The sequence below is a fragment of the Aphelocoma coerulescens genome, chromosome 1 (assembly GCF_041296385.1).
Source record: "Aphelocoma coerulescens isolate FSJ_1873_10779 chromosome 1, UR_Acoe_1.0, whole genome shotgun sequence".
Classification (NCBI taxonomy): Eukaryota; Metazoa; Chordata; class Aves; order Passeriformes; family Corvidae; genus Aphelocoma; species Aphelocoma coerulescens.
The window spans coordinates 120,586,558-120,604,966 of record NC_091013.1 but is presented as its reverse complement, the minus strand read 5'-3'; the positions used below and the strand labels follow the sequence as shown (position 1 = coordinate 120,604,966).

The following is an 18,409-nucleotide window of genomic DNA, read 5'->3' as shown; positions in this document are numbered from 1 at the left end:
GGCCCCTTGGCAGAGCTGTAAGGTGTAATGTGGGCAGCAGCTCCTCCTCTCTTTGGGGGCCTAAATTGAAACGCTCAGGAGCCAAATCACCTCTGAGCTGCTCTCTTGTGAGCAGGAGAGGAAGGGACACCTCCAAAGGCCACATAGCTCACTCATAGTCTGAAAAATCCTACTGCTGAATCTGGAACCCCCCCAGGGACGCCTGGGACCCCCCGGGCCCCTCTGTGATCCTCGACAATGCACCCCTCCATCATCAGACCATGCAGTGTCCCCCAGTGTTTTGCCAGTGGGAGCACTGGAAGAGATACTGGGAACGCTGGGAGGGAACTGGGAGGAAACTTCCCACCACTCTCCAACGTGCAGCAGCCCCAAGTGCGACCAGTGAGGAGGAGGAAGTGCTCCCAGTGCCTCGCCCCCCCCTCCCCCCCAAAAAAGGGGGGCGGGGGGGGTTACGAGAAGAAAAAGGATTTTAATTGAGGGGAAAACACTCCATTTCTTTAATTGTGCTTGAACTTAGGAGGATCCCACTTCATCTACTGTTTGGAGGGTCTCAATTGACACAACGTTTTCATGATTTTGTATCTCAGTTGGCTGGGAATCACTGTTTTGCATTATTTTCCTGTCTAATTGGAAGAAGAAAGCCTTTATGGTGCTGTTTGATGGATTTGAATTGAGGGAAACCGCCCCATTTTCATAATCTTAAGGTTAAAACTGAGGGCAAAACACCACCGTCCCTGGTTTTAAAGGGAAGCCCTTTATGTGCCATTATAAGAGTTCCATCGAGGGGGACCCTCATTTGAAGGGACCTTCATAGAGGAAAAACGTGTCCAAAAGCCCCCAAAATGGTGTTTCTTGAGGGAAAGTGAAGAGGAAGCTGCATTTCCCCTCATTTTAGGAGGCTAATTTGAGCAAAAGTCCCCCTTGATTCACTTTTTCTTTGGGTTTAAATTTAGGGGAGACCCTCATGCATCAATTACGGGTCTAAATTGAGAGGGAAGCTCCGTTTTCCCCTTGATTCAAGGCTTTGAAATGGTGACTAAAGGGAGTTTTCCCTTAATTGATTAAGAAATTGAAAAAGAAGCCCGGCATGGACCGGCGGGTCTGGACACATCCCCATTGAGGGGGGGCAGAGCCGCTGCTCGGGGGATCCTTTATCCCCCTCGTACAGCTGCGAGCTGCCGAGGAAAAAGTCCTCGTTCCTAGGCTTAAAGCCCTGCAGGTTTACCTCTCATTCTCTTGCTCTGATTTGTTTGACAATAAATTCAATTTATTCCCCCCAGTCGTGTCTCTTATTCCAGTGACCGGTGAGTGATCTCTCTGTGCCCTTCTCCCGATCCTCGGGCCTTTCCTGATGTGTTCTGTTCCCTGCCCAGGGTGAGGAGGAGAGGGACAGAGCGGTTTTGCTGGCACCTGGCCAGGCCCAGCCCACCCCAATAATCCCTGCGATCATTCACGCCACCATTACCCAGATGCAATTTGGCTGTCTGAAGTGCAGACGCCGACAGACACGGAGCACCGCCGGACGCCTGCTGGCGCTGCGCTGTGTCCTGCTCTGGCTGCAGCCCGCCTGGCGAGACCCCCAGCAGCAGCGGCCCGGGGGCGGCGGGTCGGGCAGCAGCCAATCGGAAGCGTCGCAGCGTGCGGCAGCCAATAGGAGCCCTGGCTACTCCGGCAGCCAATGGAAAGCGCCGTTCCCTGAGGGACCAGGCCCAGCTCGAAGCCCCTCACAGCGGCTTCGTTTTTTGGGACGTTTGTGGAAAGTTCGGAGTTCATTTCTTTTTTCTTTAGCGCACCTTTTCCAGGACAGGAGGGATTCCGGCGCCGCTTCGTGCCGGTAGGGAGCGGGAGAACGCGGCGGCGGGCGGCGGGTGGCGAGGGCCGTCGGCGAGACGGGGCTTGGGCCGCCTGCGGTGTGCGATCTCCCGAGAGCAGCGGGGAGCGGCGGCGGGCGGGGCGCTGTGGGAGCCGGCGCATGTCCCCGAATGAGCCGCCCGGCGCAACGCGCGAGGTGCCAATGAAATAAAATAGAACACGGTAAAGTGAAAAGCATCTTCTGCCAAATAATATATCAACAGACCATCTATCTAAGTGGCACAAGAACATAGTTTCATTGTGCTCTGGATGAATGTCATCTTTGTTATTGCAGAACTAAGTTAAGAATATTAAGTCTAATGATGCAATTTTATTTTTAGTCTATTTGATTTTATAAGTTACTAATCTGAGTCATGTATGCTTATAGTTTTCTCTCTTATTAACAAAGACAATTCAATATCCAGTTCATGATTATAGTATAGTTTTGAACCACTCAATAGTAATTTTTCTTTTGGAATATGTGTGATAATTTCAAGGTGAGACATCTACATAATGCATTGGACACGTATTTGTATATTTGCAGTTAAAGTAACATGCTTTAAATTTGTGTGCATGTATATAAAGTACATATACTTAAGGAAGAGATCATAAAGAGATAAGGTACCTTTCAATCAATTTGAATTGTAGGCGGGGTAATTTTTGTTTCTTCTTGTAGGTGATTAGTTTTAAATCTTTTAAAGCAGTATGTTTGTCTGACAGGCCACTCATGCTATTTTATTGATGTCTAGAAGGGACATCTTTTGCTGGCTTCTGACTCCATAGACAAAATAAAACCTCGAGATCATCTCAAACAAGGATAGATGAGGAAAAGAAAGAAAAACTCTAGCATCAGTGATAGTAAATTAGATATTGAGGCTACGTGGCCTAGGCAACTTACTCATTAAGTTTATAATGAATTTATAAGCTTATGATGACTGGGTTGCTCTAGATTTTCAGCTGTCACAATTTGCAGCATTGCTGTTAGGTTCACTAAAACTGAGCCGTAACTCTTTATTTGAATGTAAAATTCTGAATTTCAAAATGACCTCGGAAACCTAGTGTTGGAAACAGGTTTTAAATTATCCTCCAATTCCATAAAGGTTTTTATTTTACAGAACTAACCAAGAGTTACACGAATACAGTTTATAAAGCGTGTGTTTGCAGATGGGTCACAGTCCTTTCAGCTCTGGACTTCATGATGCCAGGAGAAGTCGGAAACTACACAGTATTTGTGAATGCAAGACTTTGCATTTAGATAGGTTTGAGCTGAACGATCTGAAAAAGCTCCCATAAGCACAGAACTCCTTACTGTCTGTGTGTTTGAGAAGGCTGAAGAGCTCTGTTTATTGCCACAAAGGGCCTGGAATAAATTATGTTTAGTAAATTGGCCCCAGGTTTTCTTGTTTCAGACAGTAGCTTCAGAGCAATCTGTTTTATAGGCTCCACTAAATCTGACCAATTGCAGGGAGGTGACACCTCATTTCAGAGACGTGGCATCCCACATGTGCCAGTCAGGTCCAGCCCCTCTCTCTGTCAGGATGGCCGGGCACCAGCAGTTCAGCTTTCTGTCTTTTGGCATTTAACCTACGGCCTGTTCCCAATTTATGGGCCCCGCAGGGAGGTCCTAGCAGGATGGAGCCAGGCTGCTCAGCCCCTCCTCAGCCTTGTGCCTCCCACCCCTACATGGGGCAAATAAAAGCTTCTTTATTCCATTGGAAATGCCCCTGTTTCAGCGAGGTGTATGCCTGGCTTCCTTCCCTGGTCGGTCTTGCAGGTGATAATGAACACAGTGCGGTGCTATTTCCTAGCTGAAGCCAAGGTGGGAAACCAGCTTTAGCCTCAGCATTTTTCATTTCAGACTCTTTTTCCTCAGTTATTTTGGATCTGTTCATGGTGAGGAGGTTTTACAATGTGTTGGTCCTTAGCTGAAGTATCGAAGAACTGAACAAACCAGTAATTTTTCCTTCTCTGACCAAATTCTTCTTACTTTTGAGGGGAGGAAGGAATGGGGGAGTCAAATTTGCGTTTAGGTTTTATGTTTTATTTCTGCCCGTGGAACTGTTTGCTACTGAGCTGCGTGACCGTGGGTCTTTTCAGCACAGGACACTGATTGACATTGCATGTGTTACAGAGAGGAAGGGCATTTCCTGACGATTAATGGCAAGTTAGTTGGCCTGAAGTTCATTAACCTGAGCTAGACTGTTGGAAGGACTCTGTGTGGAATTGTATTAGAGGATCATCATAAACTAAAAATATATGTGACAATCTGGCCAGATTGCAATGAATCTAAAGACAGGACAGGGTTGGCTCGAGCTCACAGAGCAGCTGCCTCGAGTGTAAACTAACTGCCTTGTGAAAGCAAATGGTTTTTCACAGACATTATTCAAATAAAAGGGGAAAAGGAAAAAAAAACCCAACCAAAAAAAAAGGAAGGTTCCCATTAGCAAAAAAAGCCTACATGAAAAAGTGAGGTTGTGAGCTATGGCCGAAGGCCCGAGTTTGGTACTGATTCTCAATCAATTCAGCAAATGACAGTGCATTGACACAACTGGTTTTTTAGTCAAATTTAGTCCTGATTCTTCACAGTAATTTGCCTCAAGAAAATGAGCCCCATATCCTTTGGTGAGTTCCCTGTTGGCTGAGGCCCAGACCTTCAGGCCATGACTTCTCAACATACTTGCAGTGAGACTGGCTCCCTCTTAATTGCTTCTTTTTGAAGTATGGTTTGTCACTATCATCCTGCTGAAGATGAACAGGGCTGATGTCTCATTTTCACATATTCTTCCCCCTCCTCCCCTCTCCTTCTTTTCCCCTTTTTCACCTCTGAATAAATTTCTTAAAGGCGATTTAACCCTGGGATAGTCTTATCCACTTCCGTCCTTCGTGGTCCACCCTCAAATAGATGTGTTGGCACAGAAGAAGTTAAGGGTGTTCTCTTAGGATCTGATACTGTAATAAAGGGAAGAGAAAGATGAAACAGGCATTTCATGTTTGTCTGTTTTCTCTCCATGTCATTTCATGAACGTGTACTCACGCTTGGCCAAGAGTAGTGCATTCAGACACTGAATATGAGTGTTGAAGAGGGGACTGAGAAGAAAGAAGCTTAGTGTTCTGCAATAGGAATTATGCTTTGGGGATTTTACGGATTGTTTCCCTCTTTTTCACCATCATGCTTTTCTTGCACACTTCCTTGTCTTTTGCTACTGAGCGAAAGTCTGGAGGCTCAGAAAGCCCATCTGAGCAAGATTTCCTGTGTCAGAGAGAACTGAAGGGATTCTGTTTCCATCCTTTCATGCCAGGAAGGATGAACTGCCTGTATCAGGAGGTGCTGAATTGGTTCTGGGTGCTGCTGTAGCTCACAGAATTGCAAGACCTAGTGCTGCAGGAGTTCAAATAACAGACCAGTGGAAAGGCTCAGGGGCCACAAGCTGTGCTGCATCTCTCATGGACTTGCGAGGAACCTCTCCTTTGGTGTCTGTGCAAGTGCTGGCTGCTGTGGGCACTAGGATTGCTCTTTTAATCAGGCAGCTCCAGTACCTTTCAGAAAAGAATTTTCATGGCACATCATGAGCCATTAATCTCTCGACTAACCATAACATTTCCTTACTCCTTGGTTTTCCAGCATTACTCAAACACTGACATTTGTCATTTCACCAGCCATCTCCCTTGACCTCTAGCATCAGGCACTTGCAGGGGGAAGGATCTGGTCTCACAAATATTTTCATACTCTGATCTCTGTGATTTATTAACCGTGAAGTTTTGCCTTCAGAACTCAAGATGCCGTTTCAAATAATTTCACGTGCAAAAGTCGAGTTATTGGGCAAAAGGGATCCTTGATAGCTGGGTACAAAGGACAGCAGGACTGCTGTTGCTGTTTTCTTTTCAACTCCTGTGCTGGCTGTGTGACCTTGAGGAAATAGGTTCATTGCAGCTTTATGGTTCCGTTTTTGCATAGGGAAAATAAGGGCAGTGATAATTGCTTTCGTTTGTAAAACACTTTAAGATTTATGGACTACGAATGATTCTTACTAAGTGAAAAGTGTTGCAAAGCTGGCTTAGTTGCACACTGTGCTAACAAAATCCCATATCAGCCTATTGACCCCAGCCTGAAACACTCATTAAAGTTTATAGGACATTTTGGTGGATGAGTTGAGGCAGTTATTCTGCTGGAAATATCATACTGAAAGCACTTTTAAATCCATCATCCGCTTTGACTTTTTTCTCTATTAAAACTAAACACAACTGCTTGCTCTGTCCAGTTTTCTTAGTTTATTTATGAAAAGTTTTTGATGGATATGGATATGTACTCACTGTTAACTCAGCTTGTACCCCCATGGCATCTGAGACATTACAGTTCATTCTAGTCATAGCATAAACACACAATAGCTGTTGTACTGAGACAAAAAGAGCTATAAAACATATAAGATATCCAATGGACTGGTATTAACTATCAAGTTGCATGGTCACTTTTGAATGTCAGATGTTCTTTTTATGGATACTGCATTAATTTAATTTGTGCTTAAACTTTAGCTAGGCTAGACACTGGTGTCTGAAAAGTTTACATATTTTTCCAATGTCAAAATGTGTAAATTTAGTATTAAGGAAACAAAACATATTTACTTGTACTAGAGGAAAAATACTTTTGTAGCAAAGAAATTAACTGAGGTGCTCCTTAAAGATAGGTCTGGCTTGCTTACAGAATTGTTACTTATGCAGTAAAGCAGATCTGCAGATGTTTTCTTTTTTTCTTCCAGATAAAACTTGGATTGTTTGAAAAGTGGGGAGATACTTCACCATAGTACAAAAGAAGATACAGAAGAGGAGAGCAGAATGAGAGCTTTGCAAGTGCCACGTGCCTGCAGCCCGCTGTCTTTAGTGATGCTGTTCCTTCCAGTCACTGGAATGTCAAAACAAAATATCCCAAGACTGAAGCTTTCCTATAAAGGTAAACTTTTCAGAAGTTTTTCTGATTCTGCCACTTCCGTTTTGATGTGATACTGCCAGCAGTTCTTTTGTATTACTAACCAGGAAATACACAATAGAAGCCTTAAAGATGGATGAATTCTGCCTCGGGGCAGTATTAAAATCTGGGCTTTTTGTTGTGTCGGGGCACATGTTTCTGAAGTATAACTGTCTTTTAAAAGTATTATTTCTGTTTGCTCCAAGAGGATGTTAACAGACTCTACATAAATTAGAGGGGAGTGGTACTTGAAACACTCTGAGGTGCATTGGAGACATTCCTATGTGGCTGGTAGGGATGATGTGAGACATGGAGGACGTTCACACCTTCCTACAGCATCAGAGGAAGTTGAGAGAGCTGACTCAAGTGTTTCAAGGGGACTGACATTTATTTTTGTAATAATTCTTTTTCTATCACTAAGTGGGTATGTTAAACTCTTCATAGGTGGTTTTCTTTCTCCTTGCCTCTTTGGATCACAAAAGCGTGTTTCTCTGCAGAATTTCTTAGTCTTGTGTGTAGTTCTTGTTAAGAATGGTACCGAGGGATTTCAACACAGACATATTTATGTATTAATGGACAAGTTTTTAAAGAAGGTAGATTTCTTTTTGCTTTGAATGTACAGCACACCTGCACAGGCACAGAGGTGTGTCACTGATACTTTCTTCTTTAATGAAAACAAGTGCTCTCCCATTAGTTATGTTTCAGCTGTGTCAGCACCTTGCCCTTATGGGAGCTATTTCTGCTCTGTTTTTCAAACTTATGTCTTCCTATGCATTGCAGAGTTACACTCAGGATGGTGTGATGGGACAGGCTGTAAAGCCTTCATTGGGGCTTATGATATGTTTATCATGAGTTTAACACCCAGAGAAATTTATTGAGTAAGCAGAATGACTTGCTATTTATTTACAAGCTTCTCTTTTGCTAGATTTGCGTGCCACTGGGCATGCTATTCCACTGTGTATATAAATGTGTTTGGATGTGTTTGTGTGAGAGAGACAGAGGAAGCAAGATCAAGGGATCTTGACAACATTTTTATTACTTTGGGAAACAGTTGCACTCACTGAAGCCAATGAATAGAGAAACTGAAAGACCTGACGTGAGTTACGAAAGTTAGCAGTAAAACCCTCCTAACATACAGCCGGCCTTCTCACAGCCAGGCCTTTTGAGATAATTCCCAAAAGCAGCATGTACCACATGGCGACGGCATTTATTGTGGATTTGACACTCACGATTAGTGAATTCCTCTCAACTTCAAAAGCAGATAGCCTTTGGCAAAATCCTGATGGATGCCTTTGGCAGGTAAAGAGGGGGAGAAAGAAAAATTATTGAGGTCAACACAGGGGAAAAAAAATGGCTGAAATCTTAGTTTAAAATAGTGGCAGAGACCTGCTGGGAACAGTTGGGGAAATGCCTGAGCTCGTTTAAAAAGATGATGAGCAGATGATTGATATTTAGGCCCTGACCCAAACTTTTATTAGCAACTTTATAAACCTTTCAGTTTGGCTTGAGGGATACCGTTTCCTGTCCAAACTTATTCACCTATATCCCCGTAGGGGGGGAAAATCAACAACAGATGCAGATGCAAAATAGCACATAAATCTTAATTTTGAGAGCTGTGATGGAACTGAAAAGTCGGAAGAAAGAGAATTACCAGAATTTATTGTGCTTTGTCTTACTTTCTTGGGGGGTTGGAAGGTGTATATTTTTCCACATGGAACAAGAAAAAATTTAATGCTGTTTTTTCACACTTATGTACTGTAAATGATTCCAGTATGGCTTATCATAATCAAACTGTATATTGTGTGTTGACAACAGGATATCACATATACTGAGTATTTAATATAGTTGTGAGAATTAAGTCTACCTTCCTCCCCCCAAATCTTTCAGACAAAACAATTCCAAGGTTTCTGAGAATAAGATGTAGGAGAAATGAACTGTTTTGCCAGTTGTCATAAAATTGTTAGTCATGTCACTGACAAGTCCTGGCATCTCTGTTCTTTGGAATTAATACTTGAACTATCATGAAGAGGAGAATACAGGGCTCTTCTCCTTCTTTATGGAAAACAGATGAGAACTGGCCACGTCAGGCAGTTCCAAAAACCTGGTCACACGTGTCTTTGAAGGGAAGGTTTCGTCTCCTTTCATGTGCAATGAGTTTATGGCATAGCTCCATCTTCCCAGAAGAGCTGAGCATTTGCTGGGGCAGGAGAGCTGGAAGTAAGCAGGACTTTGCAGTTACTGAATTTTCCAGTTGCATCAATCAGTGGTGGATGGAGGAAGAGGGAGAGGGTAGGGTGGTTAAAGATGTGTCTATAACTGCAGGAGTGCTTCAATAAACCACAGCATGTCAAAGCTCCTTTGTGTTCAAACAGCAATTAAAATTTTAGACCTTCTCTGAATGGCAGCTATAGGTTTCCTTCTTCTCAAGGTCGTCATCTTAACGAATGGGAATCTGTGCAGGAAATGTTAAGATATTCCAGTGAGTGATGTCGGGATCAATGTAAAGTCGTACAATGGATTTCCTTTATTGTTTGTCCCAGTCTAAAGATGTGTTCTAAAAAAACTGTGCATGTATAAAACTAAAACTACACACAAATCAATTAAAATACGTTGTAGTACAGAATCAAAGTCATATATTCTCCACCTGTGTTAATCAAATCCACTATGATCTTTAATCACGTATCTCATCTTTTCACATTTTCCCATATCCATTAGTTGAAAAATACTCTTATTCACTCAGACTTAAGTTAGATACTTGTTCATGTCATTACTATCCCAGAAATTGTCACTCCTCTTGTGATGTTTTTAGGGTGCTCTCAGTGCATATACCTTACTTAATCTGTGTATCTTAGATACTTCTACAAGATTGAGGTGCTTTTATTACTGTAGTTTTAATATTAGGAGAAGGTAACAAACTGTCTTCTAATAGAAGATTAGGATCTTTAGAAAACCAGGGGATGATTTTGAGTAATATTCCATATTTTAACTCTCTTTGCCTAGTACTCTTTCAGTCTTAAGACCGACAGTGTGTATTTATCACTCATTTTCATGTAGATGGAGATAACCTGTGACCTTCATCCAAACTGCAGAACTCCACAACCACAGCTTCCCTAAGCAGCACATCCTTGTTGTCTGCTGCCTCATTTAACATCCTCATTCCAACCTCTAGAGCAGATGCAGAAGGTTTTCATACACCAGTCTAATTCATTCATGTCATTTTCAGGACAGCATCAGTTCTGTTACTAAAGAATGGAAGGCTCTGTGTCCTAATTCTCGTATGTTTAATTCATACAGTGTAGACAGTCTTGTTTCTGTTTTATCTTCTGAGTAATAATTTTTCCTAATTCATTGGGAGGTCCTTCCATAAATATCGTGTCTTTTTAGATTTTACTTCATAGGGAGAAGTAAAGAATAGCCAGACCCAGAAGGTTGATTGCCTTCTGAGAAAAAGAAGAAAAAAAATCAAATTTTTCTCAATTTGTGGCTATCCTAAAATTTTCCTGCAGAAAGAGAGAAATTGCAAATTTAACCCTATTGATTTGATTTACTTGGCTGCTTTCCATGGACATTTCAGTAAGTGTAGTCTGTGTTCTCAGTGAATGCATTTATATTACCAAAGCGTGCACCCTAGTTTCTTGGCTGGGGGGCATGCACCAGGCCAGATTTGGGCATTGTCACCAGTGATATCCACAAACATGTATCATTCCCGTGTGGGAATGTGGCCATTCCCCAGAGCAAACCATGCTTACTTTGACAGCCGTGACTTGGTCAGAGGACCAGGAATCCTGCACTGTGACACAGTACAGAGGAATAAGCACGACTGAAGGCAAGGTTTGGCTTTTAAAGCAGGATTTACTTAGCACTGTTCAAAACGACTATGGTAGTAATTTAAATCTAATAAACAAAAGCATTATTCTCAGCTGGTTTGTTTTTCTCCATATAGAATGAATTAAGGTGCAGTCTCACTCTCACTGAAGTCATGGCAAGAGTTTTTCCACTGAAGTAAATTGAAGCGAGATCAAATTCACACTCCTCACTTTTTTCATCTTACCTAAGTAAACTAAAGACAGGCAGTTCTTTCTCCTCTGCTGAAGGATGACCGTGCTAAACCATCAGCTCCACGTGGCAATTAGCCATGTTTAAGGATTGTTTAGTTTCCCGCAGTGTTTTGCACACAGGATTTTCTTCCCCCTAAGAGTGATCCATTCTTAAAACATGGTGAAAAAGCAAACAGAGAACATTTTGGTGCCAGGAATTCTTTTGAAAATTTGACTGGGTGAGTACATTTCCTTAATGTTCAAAAATTATCCTTTGAACATGCTATTTAACAGTGTCAAGCATTCTGTTCTCCATATTGCTTTTGCTTTAAACCTGTTTCATTTTATAACTGATGAGATGCTTAACTGTTGCATCACAGCAGTTAGTTTGTTCAGTTTCAGTACAGCTGGCTTATTTCCATGTCATGCATCATTTAATTATACATCTAAAACGTAGTTAAAACTGTACAGCTCACTTAAGCTGTCTGTGACACTGCAGTAATCCCAGTACCCTGACGGGGTGTTGCACAGCTATGACTGGTTGGAATGTGGTAAACTGGTGATGTGTAAGAGAGCCTAGAAATGAGCTTGCATTTTGCAGCTGTGCTTGCTCTACTAGAAGAGGAAGTAAAACCAGAAAAAAACTGCTCTTGTGGCAATATCAGCGTCTGTAAATCTGAATGCTTAATGAAAATCAAGGAAAATGTGCTGAGTGAGGAAGTGGTGCTTTTCCCTTGTTTGTCGTTTAATTAATTTTTGGTGGTCTGTTATTTGTCAGAAAAATCTATCTCAGATTCCTCTATGGAAAAACATGAAGTGTTTATGTGAGAGTGAAGATCCTAGTATTGGATGATTGTCTAGATATGCAAAAGACTTTGCCTGTTTTGTCTCAAAAATGCTTTCTGGAGGCAGTGATCATTGAGACTTAAAATGTACCCTAGCTTGAAGATGGATGGGCGCTGCTGTCCATGTGTATATGCCGTCGACTGAGTATAAACTTGAAGGCATTTATTACATCTTAGTAATGGGAAAAGCAGCAAATTTCTTGCAGACATTTTTTTTCCTTTTTTAAGCTAGTGAACTTGAAGGTCAGATTCAACTCTATGTTGCATTTTCTGTCATATAATTATCATATATATCATGTCCTGAAGAGCAGCCTCCAGTCAGTGACATCAACAGCTTACATAGCAGTTGAACTAAGAATAACCTTGGAGAACTGACCCATGTCAAGCTCTTATGAGTGTAAACTGTTGATGTCACTGACTGGAGGCTGTTTTTTCATGATCACAGAAGGGCCTCAATTGGATAAAAGAAGAATTGTATTCAAAAAATACAAAACTATTCTGCTGAATGTTCACTTTACTGTATCTCAGAAGATGAGAGGAAACAAAACTGAAAGAGTAATACTTAACAAAGGATTTTTGCTCTCTTATAAAAAGAAGGACGGGACAACATCAAAAACAGCTTCCCTAGAAGAATGCAGGGAAGAGACATGATAAGTGGCATCAGCTTGGAAGAGGGATCAAAACTCTTTCTTTGATTACTTTTACTAATGACATCTGTTTAAGCAAATCCAATTCAGAGCAGTTTCAGAAATCCCAAACTTGTTCTCTTTCTGAGCACTATTTGGAGGGCACGATCTGCCTGACGTCAGTGTCTGTCTAGCAGTGGACATCTGTGGTCACTATGCAGGTGCTCGATTCACATCCTGTTTCTTTTTCCTCCCTCCCCATTTCTGCAGTTCCATTTCTAGGTGAGTTCCCCAAAGAAGAGCTGAGGAATATAGGGGATGACTCTTCCGTACTCACAGTCCTTTGGAGATAAATACACAGAGATAGCAGAAAGAGTCAGAATTTCCTTTATTTAACCAGCGCAACATCAAACAAGTCAGAGAGATTGGTTAACTCTGTTTAAGGCAGACAATTTTGAAGATGGTGGGAGTGACAGATGTACATCTTTGCTACAAATTTGAAAAAGGAGACATTCTACTTTCTGAACAAAATCCTGGCTATCCCAGAATTTTGCACTGTGTTGAACCATAGAGTTTTAAGAGCTGAGAGGTTGCTGAAGACACCAAAATTTTGTAATTAACTTACTGAGCCTCTTAAAGGAGGGTGTTAGATCTTCCTGTGCATCATTCAAGCAGCCTGGATTTCTTTCAGAAAGATTTCTCACTAAATCTGTAACAAAACATTAGCCTATATGACATACTGCCCCAAAAGTAATCAATATAAATATTATTAATAAAAAATGTCCCCCTCCAAGATTAAATAAAAGCTTACACCTATATACCAAGAGCATCCATGGATCATGTCACCCATATTTATATTTGACAAGGGTTTGTGTGGGAGGGCACTTGTGCCTGCTTTGTACAGGGAAGCTCTGGGGTTCCCAGGTTCACGACTGATGGGTCTGCACTTTGTGTCTCTTGAGGCTTTGGGTGCCCAGGGCCATGATGAGTTCCCGGGCTGGGGATGGTGGGTGGGGCTGGCCTGTGATGCGCTCTGGGGCCTGTGACAGCACAGGGGCCGTGTCACAATGGGGGCAGCTATTAAAGGCCCCATGGGTTGCCGCTGCCCCAGTAGAGCCTGGGCAAGCGGTGAGTGCACACAGGCGGTGGGGAGGCAGGGCTGGGGGAGGGCTGGGGCAGAAGCGCCGGCACCCGGGGCGTGTGTTCTGTCCCTGCATCCAGGGCCCAGCCCCTGGTTGGGAGTGCCTTGCTCAGGCTCGGTGCTTGCTGGGGCAGCGGTGCAGGCCTTGCCTCCTGCCAGCTGCCGGGGGCCCTCTCCTTCCTGCTGCCACGTCCCTGTGGCTCCTGCCCCCCACTGGCTGCCTCCATGCTGGCCCTACTGAACCCCTTCTGTGTGTCCTCTTGCAGACCATGGCTTTATTGTCATTGCTCTTCGTGCTCGTGCAAAGCCTGATCCAGTACCCCCAGCCAGCTGGGGATGGGCTGGATGAGGCCACGCACCGGCGAATGCAGGAGCGTGAGGAGCTGCTTGACCGCGAGATGGCTCGGCTGCTGCAGGAGCTGGAGCAAGGGCCCCTGGAGCAGCAGGACGAGGGCTGGGGAGCCCTGCTCTTTGGTGCCCTGCAGCAGTGGCCATTCTGGGCTCTTGCTGGACTCCTGCTCCTCTTGGGCCTGTGGTTTAGCTGCAGGAGGAGTCCTGAAGCCAGCGAAACCAACAGCAGCGGCAAGGACCAGAGCTCCTGCAAGACCTTGGGAGAGGAGAAGGAAAAAGAAAAGGAAGAAGACAGTTTGGATTCCAAGGGAGATGGAGAAACCATAGATGTGACTGTGGAGGCAGATGACAGCGGCAGTGGAAATGAAGGAGAAGGCAGTCCTGTGGCTGCAAATGAAGGAGACGATGATGATGCCAATGAACGAGATGAAGATGTGAAGTTGAAGAAAGACAGTGATGTTAAAAGTGACGATGGCCATGATGCAAAGAAAGATGAAGGCTGGAGTGATGGGAATATGCCAGGATACAATACTGCCGAAGGAAATGAACAAGAACCTGGCAATGTTACTGGAGGTGTGGAAGACCTAGATGAAGTAAATGAAGGAGAAAACAAGGATGTGAAGGTGGAGCCAGACAAGGATGCTGGAAAGGAAGACGGAGATGGAAATGAAGAAAAAACCGATGATGCGTATATGAAGGCAGGCAACAGTGATGATGTAAATAAAGGAGTATACGAGGTAGATGGAAAGGAAGAAAAAGCAGATGTGAAGGTGCAGGGAAGCAGTGATGCCAGTGAACAACAAAGCAGTGATTGGATTGGGCAGGAAGACACCAGTGATGGTGGGAAGGCAATAGACCACAGTGGGTTTGCTGCAACTGAGGAAAAAACCACTCACCTTGGAAATGAAGAGACCAGTGCTGCAAACAGAGATGAGAAACAGGGTGATGCAAATGCGAATGGAGAGAAGAATGAAGATGCAAAAGAAGGAGAACAAGGTCATGTGGCTACCAGTGAAAAAGAAGGCTATGCTGGCAAGGGCAAAGGCAGCCGTGGTGGAATTGAAGAAGACGCCCGTGACGCTGGGAATAAGCGAGGGATCCTATTAGTGGATCGCATACAGTGTCCCGTCGAGGACGTGGAGAAAGGTCGCTCAGTGGCAGCTGAGCTGATGGAGAGCTTCACGCGTGTCTTTATTGACAGCGTGAGCAATAGTTTCTATCCGGTGCCTCAAGAAGCCATCGGGGTGGGCAGTGCCTTTGAGGGTTGGAGTCCCCGTGAGCAGGATGGGGTGTACCGCGTGCTGGTCCCACTGAATCCCCCACCGGGACACGCCTTCCACCTGGAGCTGAACAGTGCAGGGCAGATGGCAGCAAGGACCTTCTGCGTCCGTGTGGAGCTGGTGTGCACGTGCGAGAGGGAGCAGCTGGGCGAGAAGCTGTTGTGCTTCCTGCACCACTCGCAGGAGGAGCTGCGGCGGAAGCAGAAGCCCAGCCTCCTAGAGACACTCTGCACCGGCTCCTACCTGGACGTGGAGAAAACCTCCCACTGGTTCTACCAGCTGGTGAGATGCTCATGGCTGCATTTGCCTCAGTCGTACTCATGGCACTTGGTGTTTCAGCCCTGCAGCCGGTCCTGCCAATTCTGGCTGAGCAAAGGCAAGAAGAGCCTGGTGGTGGAGATGTTGTTTGGGGTGCGCCACGGGGACTCCGACATCTTTGCGGTCAGCCAGCCCACAGAGGCCCAGACAGGCAGCTCCAGCATCTTTGTGAGCAGCCAGCCCGCCGAGGCCGACTCCATCGCAAGCACAGCGTGGCCTGAGACGTACGCTGTGGCAGAGGCAAAATTCTTCCAGCACGTCGCCAGGCAGGTGCCGTGTGAGAGCTTGCACCTGAAATGCCTGCAGCTCTTCACCTGCATCCTGAGGGGCACAGGTTTTTCCAGCTCGACCTGGAAGACTGTGGTCATGCACGTGCTGACCACCGTACCGCTGTCCCAGTGGCGCAGGAGGGAATTTGCACGGCGGCTGTGGGACATCATGGCATACCTGCGCCGCTGCCTGCAGTTGAAACGCCTGGAGCACTTTGTCCTAGGCAACCAGAGGCTTCCTGCAGAGATCAGCTTGCCGCCGGCAATGCGAGCGGTCGAGCCGCTCAACCTCTTTGAGCACCTGGCCCAAGATCCGGCCGCCCACGCAGAGGCGATGCGAGCTTACGGTCAGCTGCGATTTCGCCTCTGGATGCTGCTCTCCGGCCACTGAGAGGAATTCCCTGCACAGAGCTGTGCTGGGGGGGCTCACACCCGATGGCAGCCACGTGAGCACTGCATAATTCTTCCTTTTTTCACTGGCAATCCTGAAGCTGCTTTCCTGCTCCCGTGGATGGAAGATGCTGCGGCACACGGATTCACTGTGCAGACACACATCTCTGCATTGCCCTGCCCTTCACCTTCCAGTTTACCACGGTGCTGTTGTGATGTTCCTACGTCTACGAGGCAGAAACTGGCTCCACCTGCACATCCTTACAGAAGACTACGGACTGAGAGAGGTTGCTTGGCACACCTCAAAGACATGAAACTGGCTTGTTAGGGACTTGATGTAGTTGTTCAGTGACCTGTAGCTCACTTTACCATAGGAGAATAGGTAGTCCAAATTTTTATAATAGGAATTCTTTATTAGCATTGCTTCCAGAGGTCCTTTATTATTATCAGTGTACAACTATTTTGCAAAGTTGGTCTTAGTTTAGGAAATTGAGCTACCCTACTATAGTAGATTGTCTCCTTTTCAGTAATATCTGGATAGCTATGTTTGGAAAATTAATAAAAGGAGAGAAGTGTCTCAAATTGCCTGAAACGTGACATTCTTTATATTTAAGCCTCTGTATCTTAGAGAACGTCGTTCCTATATACCTGCCTGAAATAATGCCATTTTGCAAACAGAGATGTTGGATATGTTGCGTGTGCTCTCTCTTGGAGCAAACCCATAGAGATGCTTGAAGGTTGATGTGAAAATGCCCTGAAATGCCTGAAATTCTACAGCAGAGTACTCCTGAATTTTTTAGGAATCTTTGGAAAAGTGTTCTTTTCACAGTCACTTTTATGACTGTAATACCCTCCTGGGGAACAATTCCATCCTGAAAGATGAACAGAGAAGTCCCTAACTGCAAAAACATGTGGTTTAGTACACAGCTCTTTTTTGGGCTTCTCATAACCAAGGTTTTAACACAAAACTGTGAACACAGAAAGTCATGTTTTCTCTATTCCCAGTTGTCTGTATCCTTTTGGAGAGGCCCTGCTGTTCTATGAATATTACGTTTTTCACCAGGCCTAATAGTATTGTATATCAATGAGAGCCACTTCACATGCACGGCTTTGTCCATGGTGACATGCAGCTAAACAAAATGTAATTTACTTCTTGCACTACATTGTAGAGATTGGTAGTAGTCCGGAAGTATTTATTCTCTTTGCCTTCATACCAATACATCTGGGGTCAACTGGTCAACTTTAAACTCAGCATACCTTAGGAATTGGATAAATTGCTGCAGTCATGCGAGAAATACTTTTCTTTATCCCAGAAATTTGCTTGAGTTTCTACAATGCCCATGTAAACCTTCACTTGTATTCTCCAACATGAGAAAGGACTTGCTCCTCCCTAAAGGCAAGTGATGCAACCTTTGTTCTTTCCTGTATATGAAAGTTATACAGCCTTTAGTTTCAGAGTCCTTCAAAGTTGTCTGTAACTGTTTTGAAAGTGGCTGAGATGTTCCCTTTCTGCTAATTTAGGCATGGCTTGTCACTAAAAAAAATCTGTACCTAGTCACAAAGGGCATTCTGATTCTGAACCAAGTGGTTCTACATTGCTGCATTGTGACAGCATGCTGGAGTTGAGGAATGGCAACATGGTCACCACACATGTGACTTGATGCTAACAAGTGTAAATATGTTTTATAAATGCAAATACATATGATCAGAACAGAATGAGATTTTTACTTTTGAAGTCTCTTTGCTGTGGCTCTGCTGCTGGAGATTTTATAAGTAAGCAATGATCATGCTGTTTTGAGCCAAGTCCACCGAGATACTGTGTGAAATGAATAAAACCCAGTCACTATTCCAGCTTCTATCAGTCAGCAGTGAAATATTAACCCAGAAGGGGAGTTAGCTGGATACTTAGTTAATCACCGGGCTGGAAAAAAGTATTTAATTTTGAGGAAAACAGCAACTAGAGACCATAAACTGAGTGCTGAACACGTACTCATGAAAGACCATCCCTGTAACTTTGTTACTGTACCTTGTGAGAATGCTGGTTCTGTGTTAGCCAGGCTACAGAGATGCAGTGATTCAAATCAACAGCTTGCTCTAAGCTTGAGAATCATTGGGAAATGTGCTTTTCACAGTAAATTTTTCCAGTGCAATATCCTTGGTGATAGTAAATATGTCTCGCTGTGAAGGGAAATTTCAATGCGTAAGATTAAAATGCGTTGTTTTATAGACTGAGAACAATTATTAATCTAGCTGAAATTTAATCAACTCTCTGTTAATATTTACTGGTAAAGTTTTATTAGATCATATTACAGTTATAATCTTATCAGTGGCCATGCTCAGA

At 44.1% G+C, this 18,409-nt stretch overlaps 1 protein-coding gene across 1 annotated transcript; it reads left to right on the top strand.

Moving 5' to 3' along the window:
* The first annotated feature begins 1,469 nt into the window (after positions 1–1,469).
* LOC138117535 (uncharacterized) lies at positions 1,470–16,652 on the top strand. Its single transcript, XM_069027938.1, has 3 exons — positions 1,470–1,834; positions 6,606–6,796; positions 13,727–16,652. The coding sequence occupies exon 3, from the start codon at positions 13,730–13,732 to the stop codon at positions 16,067–16,069; it is 2,340 nt and encodes a 779-aa protein (XP_068884039.1). The 5' UTR covers positions 1,470–1,834; positions 6,606–6,796; positions 13,727–13,729; the 3' UTR covers positions 16,070–16,652.
* The last annotated feature ends 1,757 nt before the right edge of the window (positions 16,653–18,409 follow it).

Excerpts from the sequence above, each read along its gene's own strand:
- LOC138117535 (XM_069027938.1), top strand. The coding sequence starts at position 13,730 with ATGGCTTTATTGTCATTGCTCTTCGTGCTCGTGCAAAGCCTGATCCAG.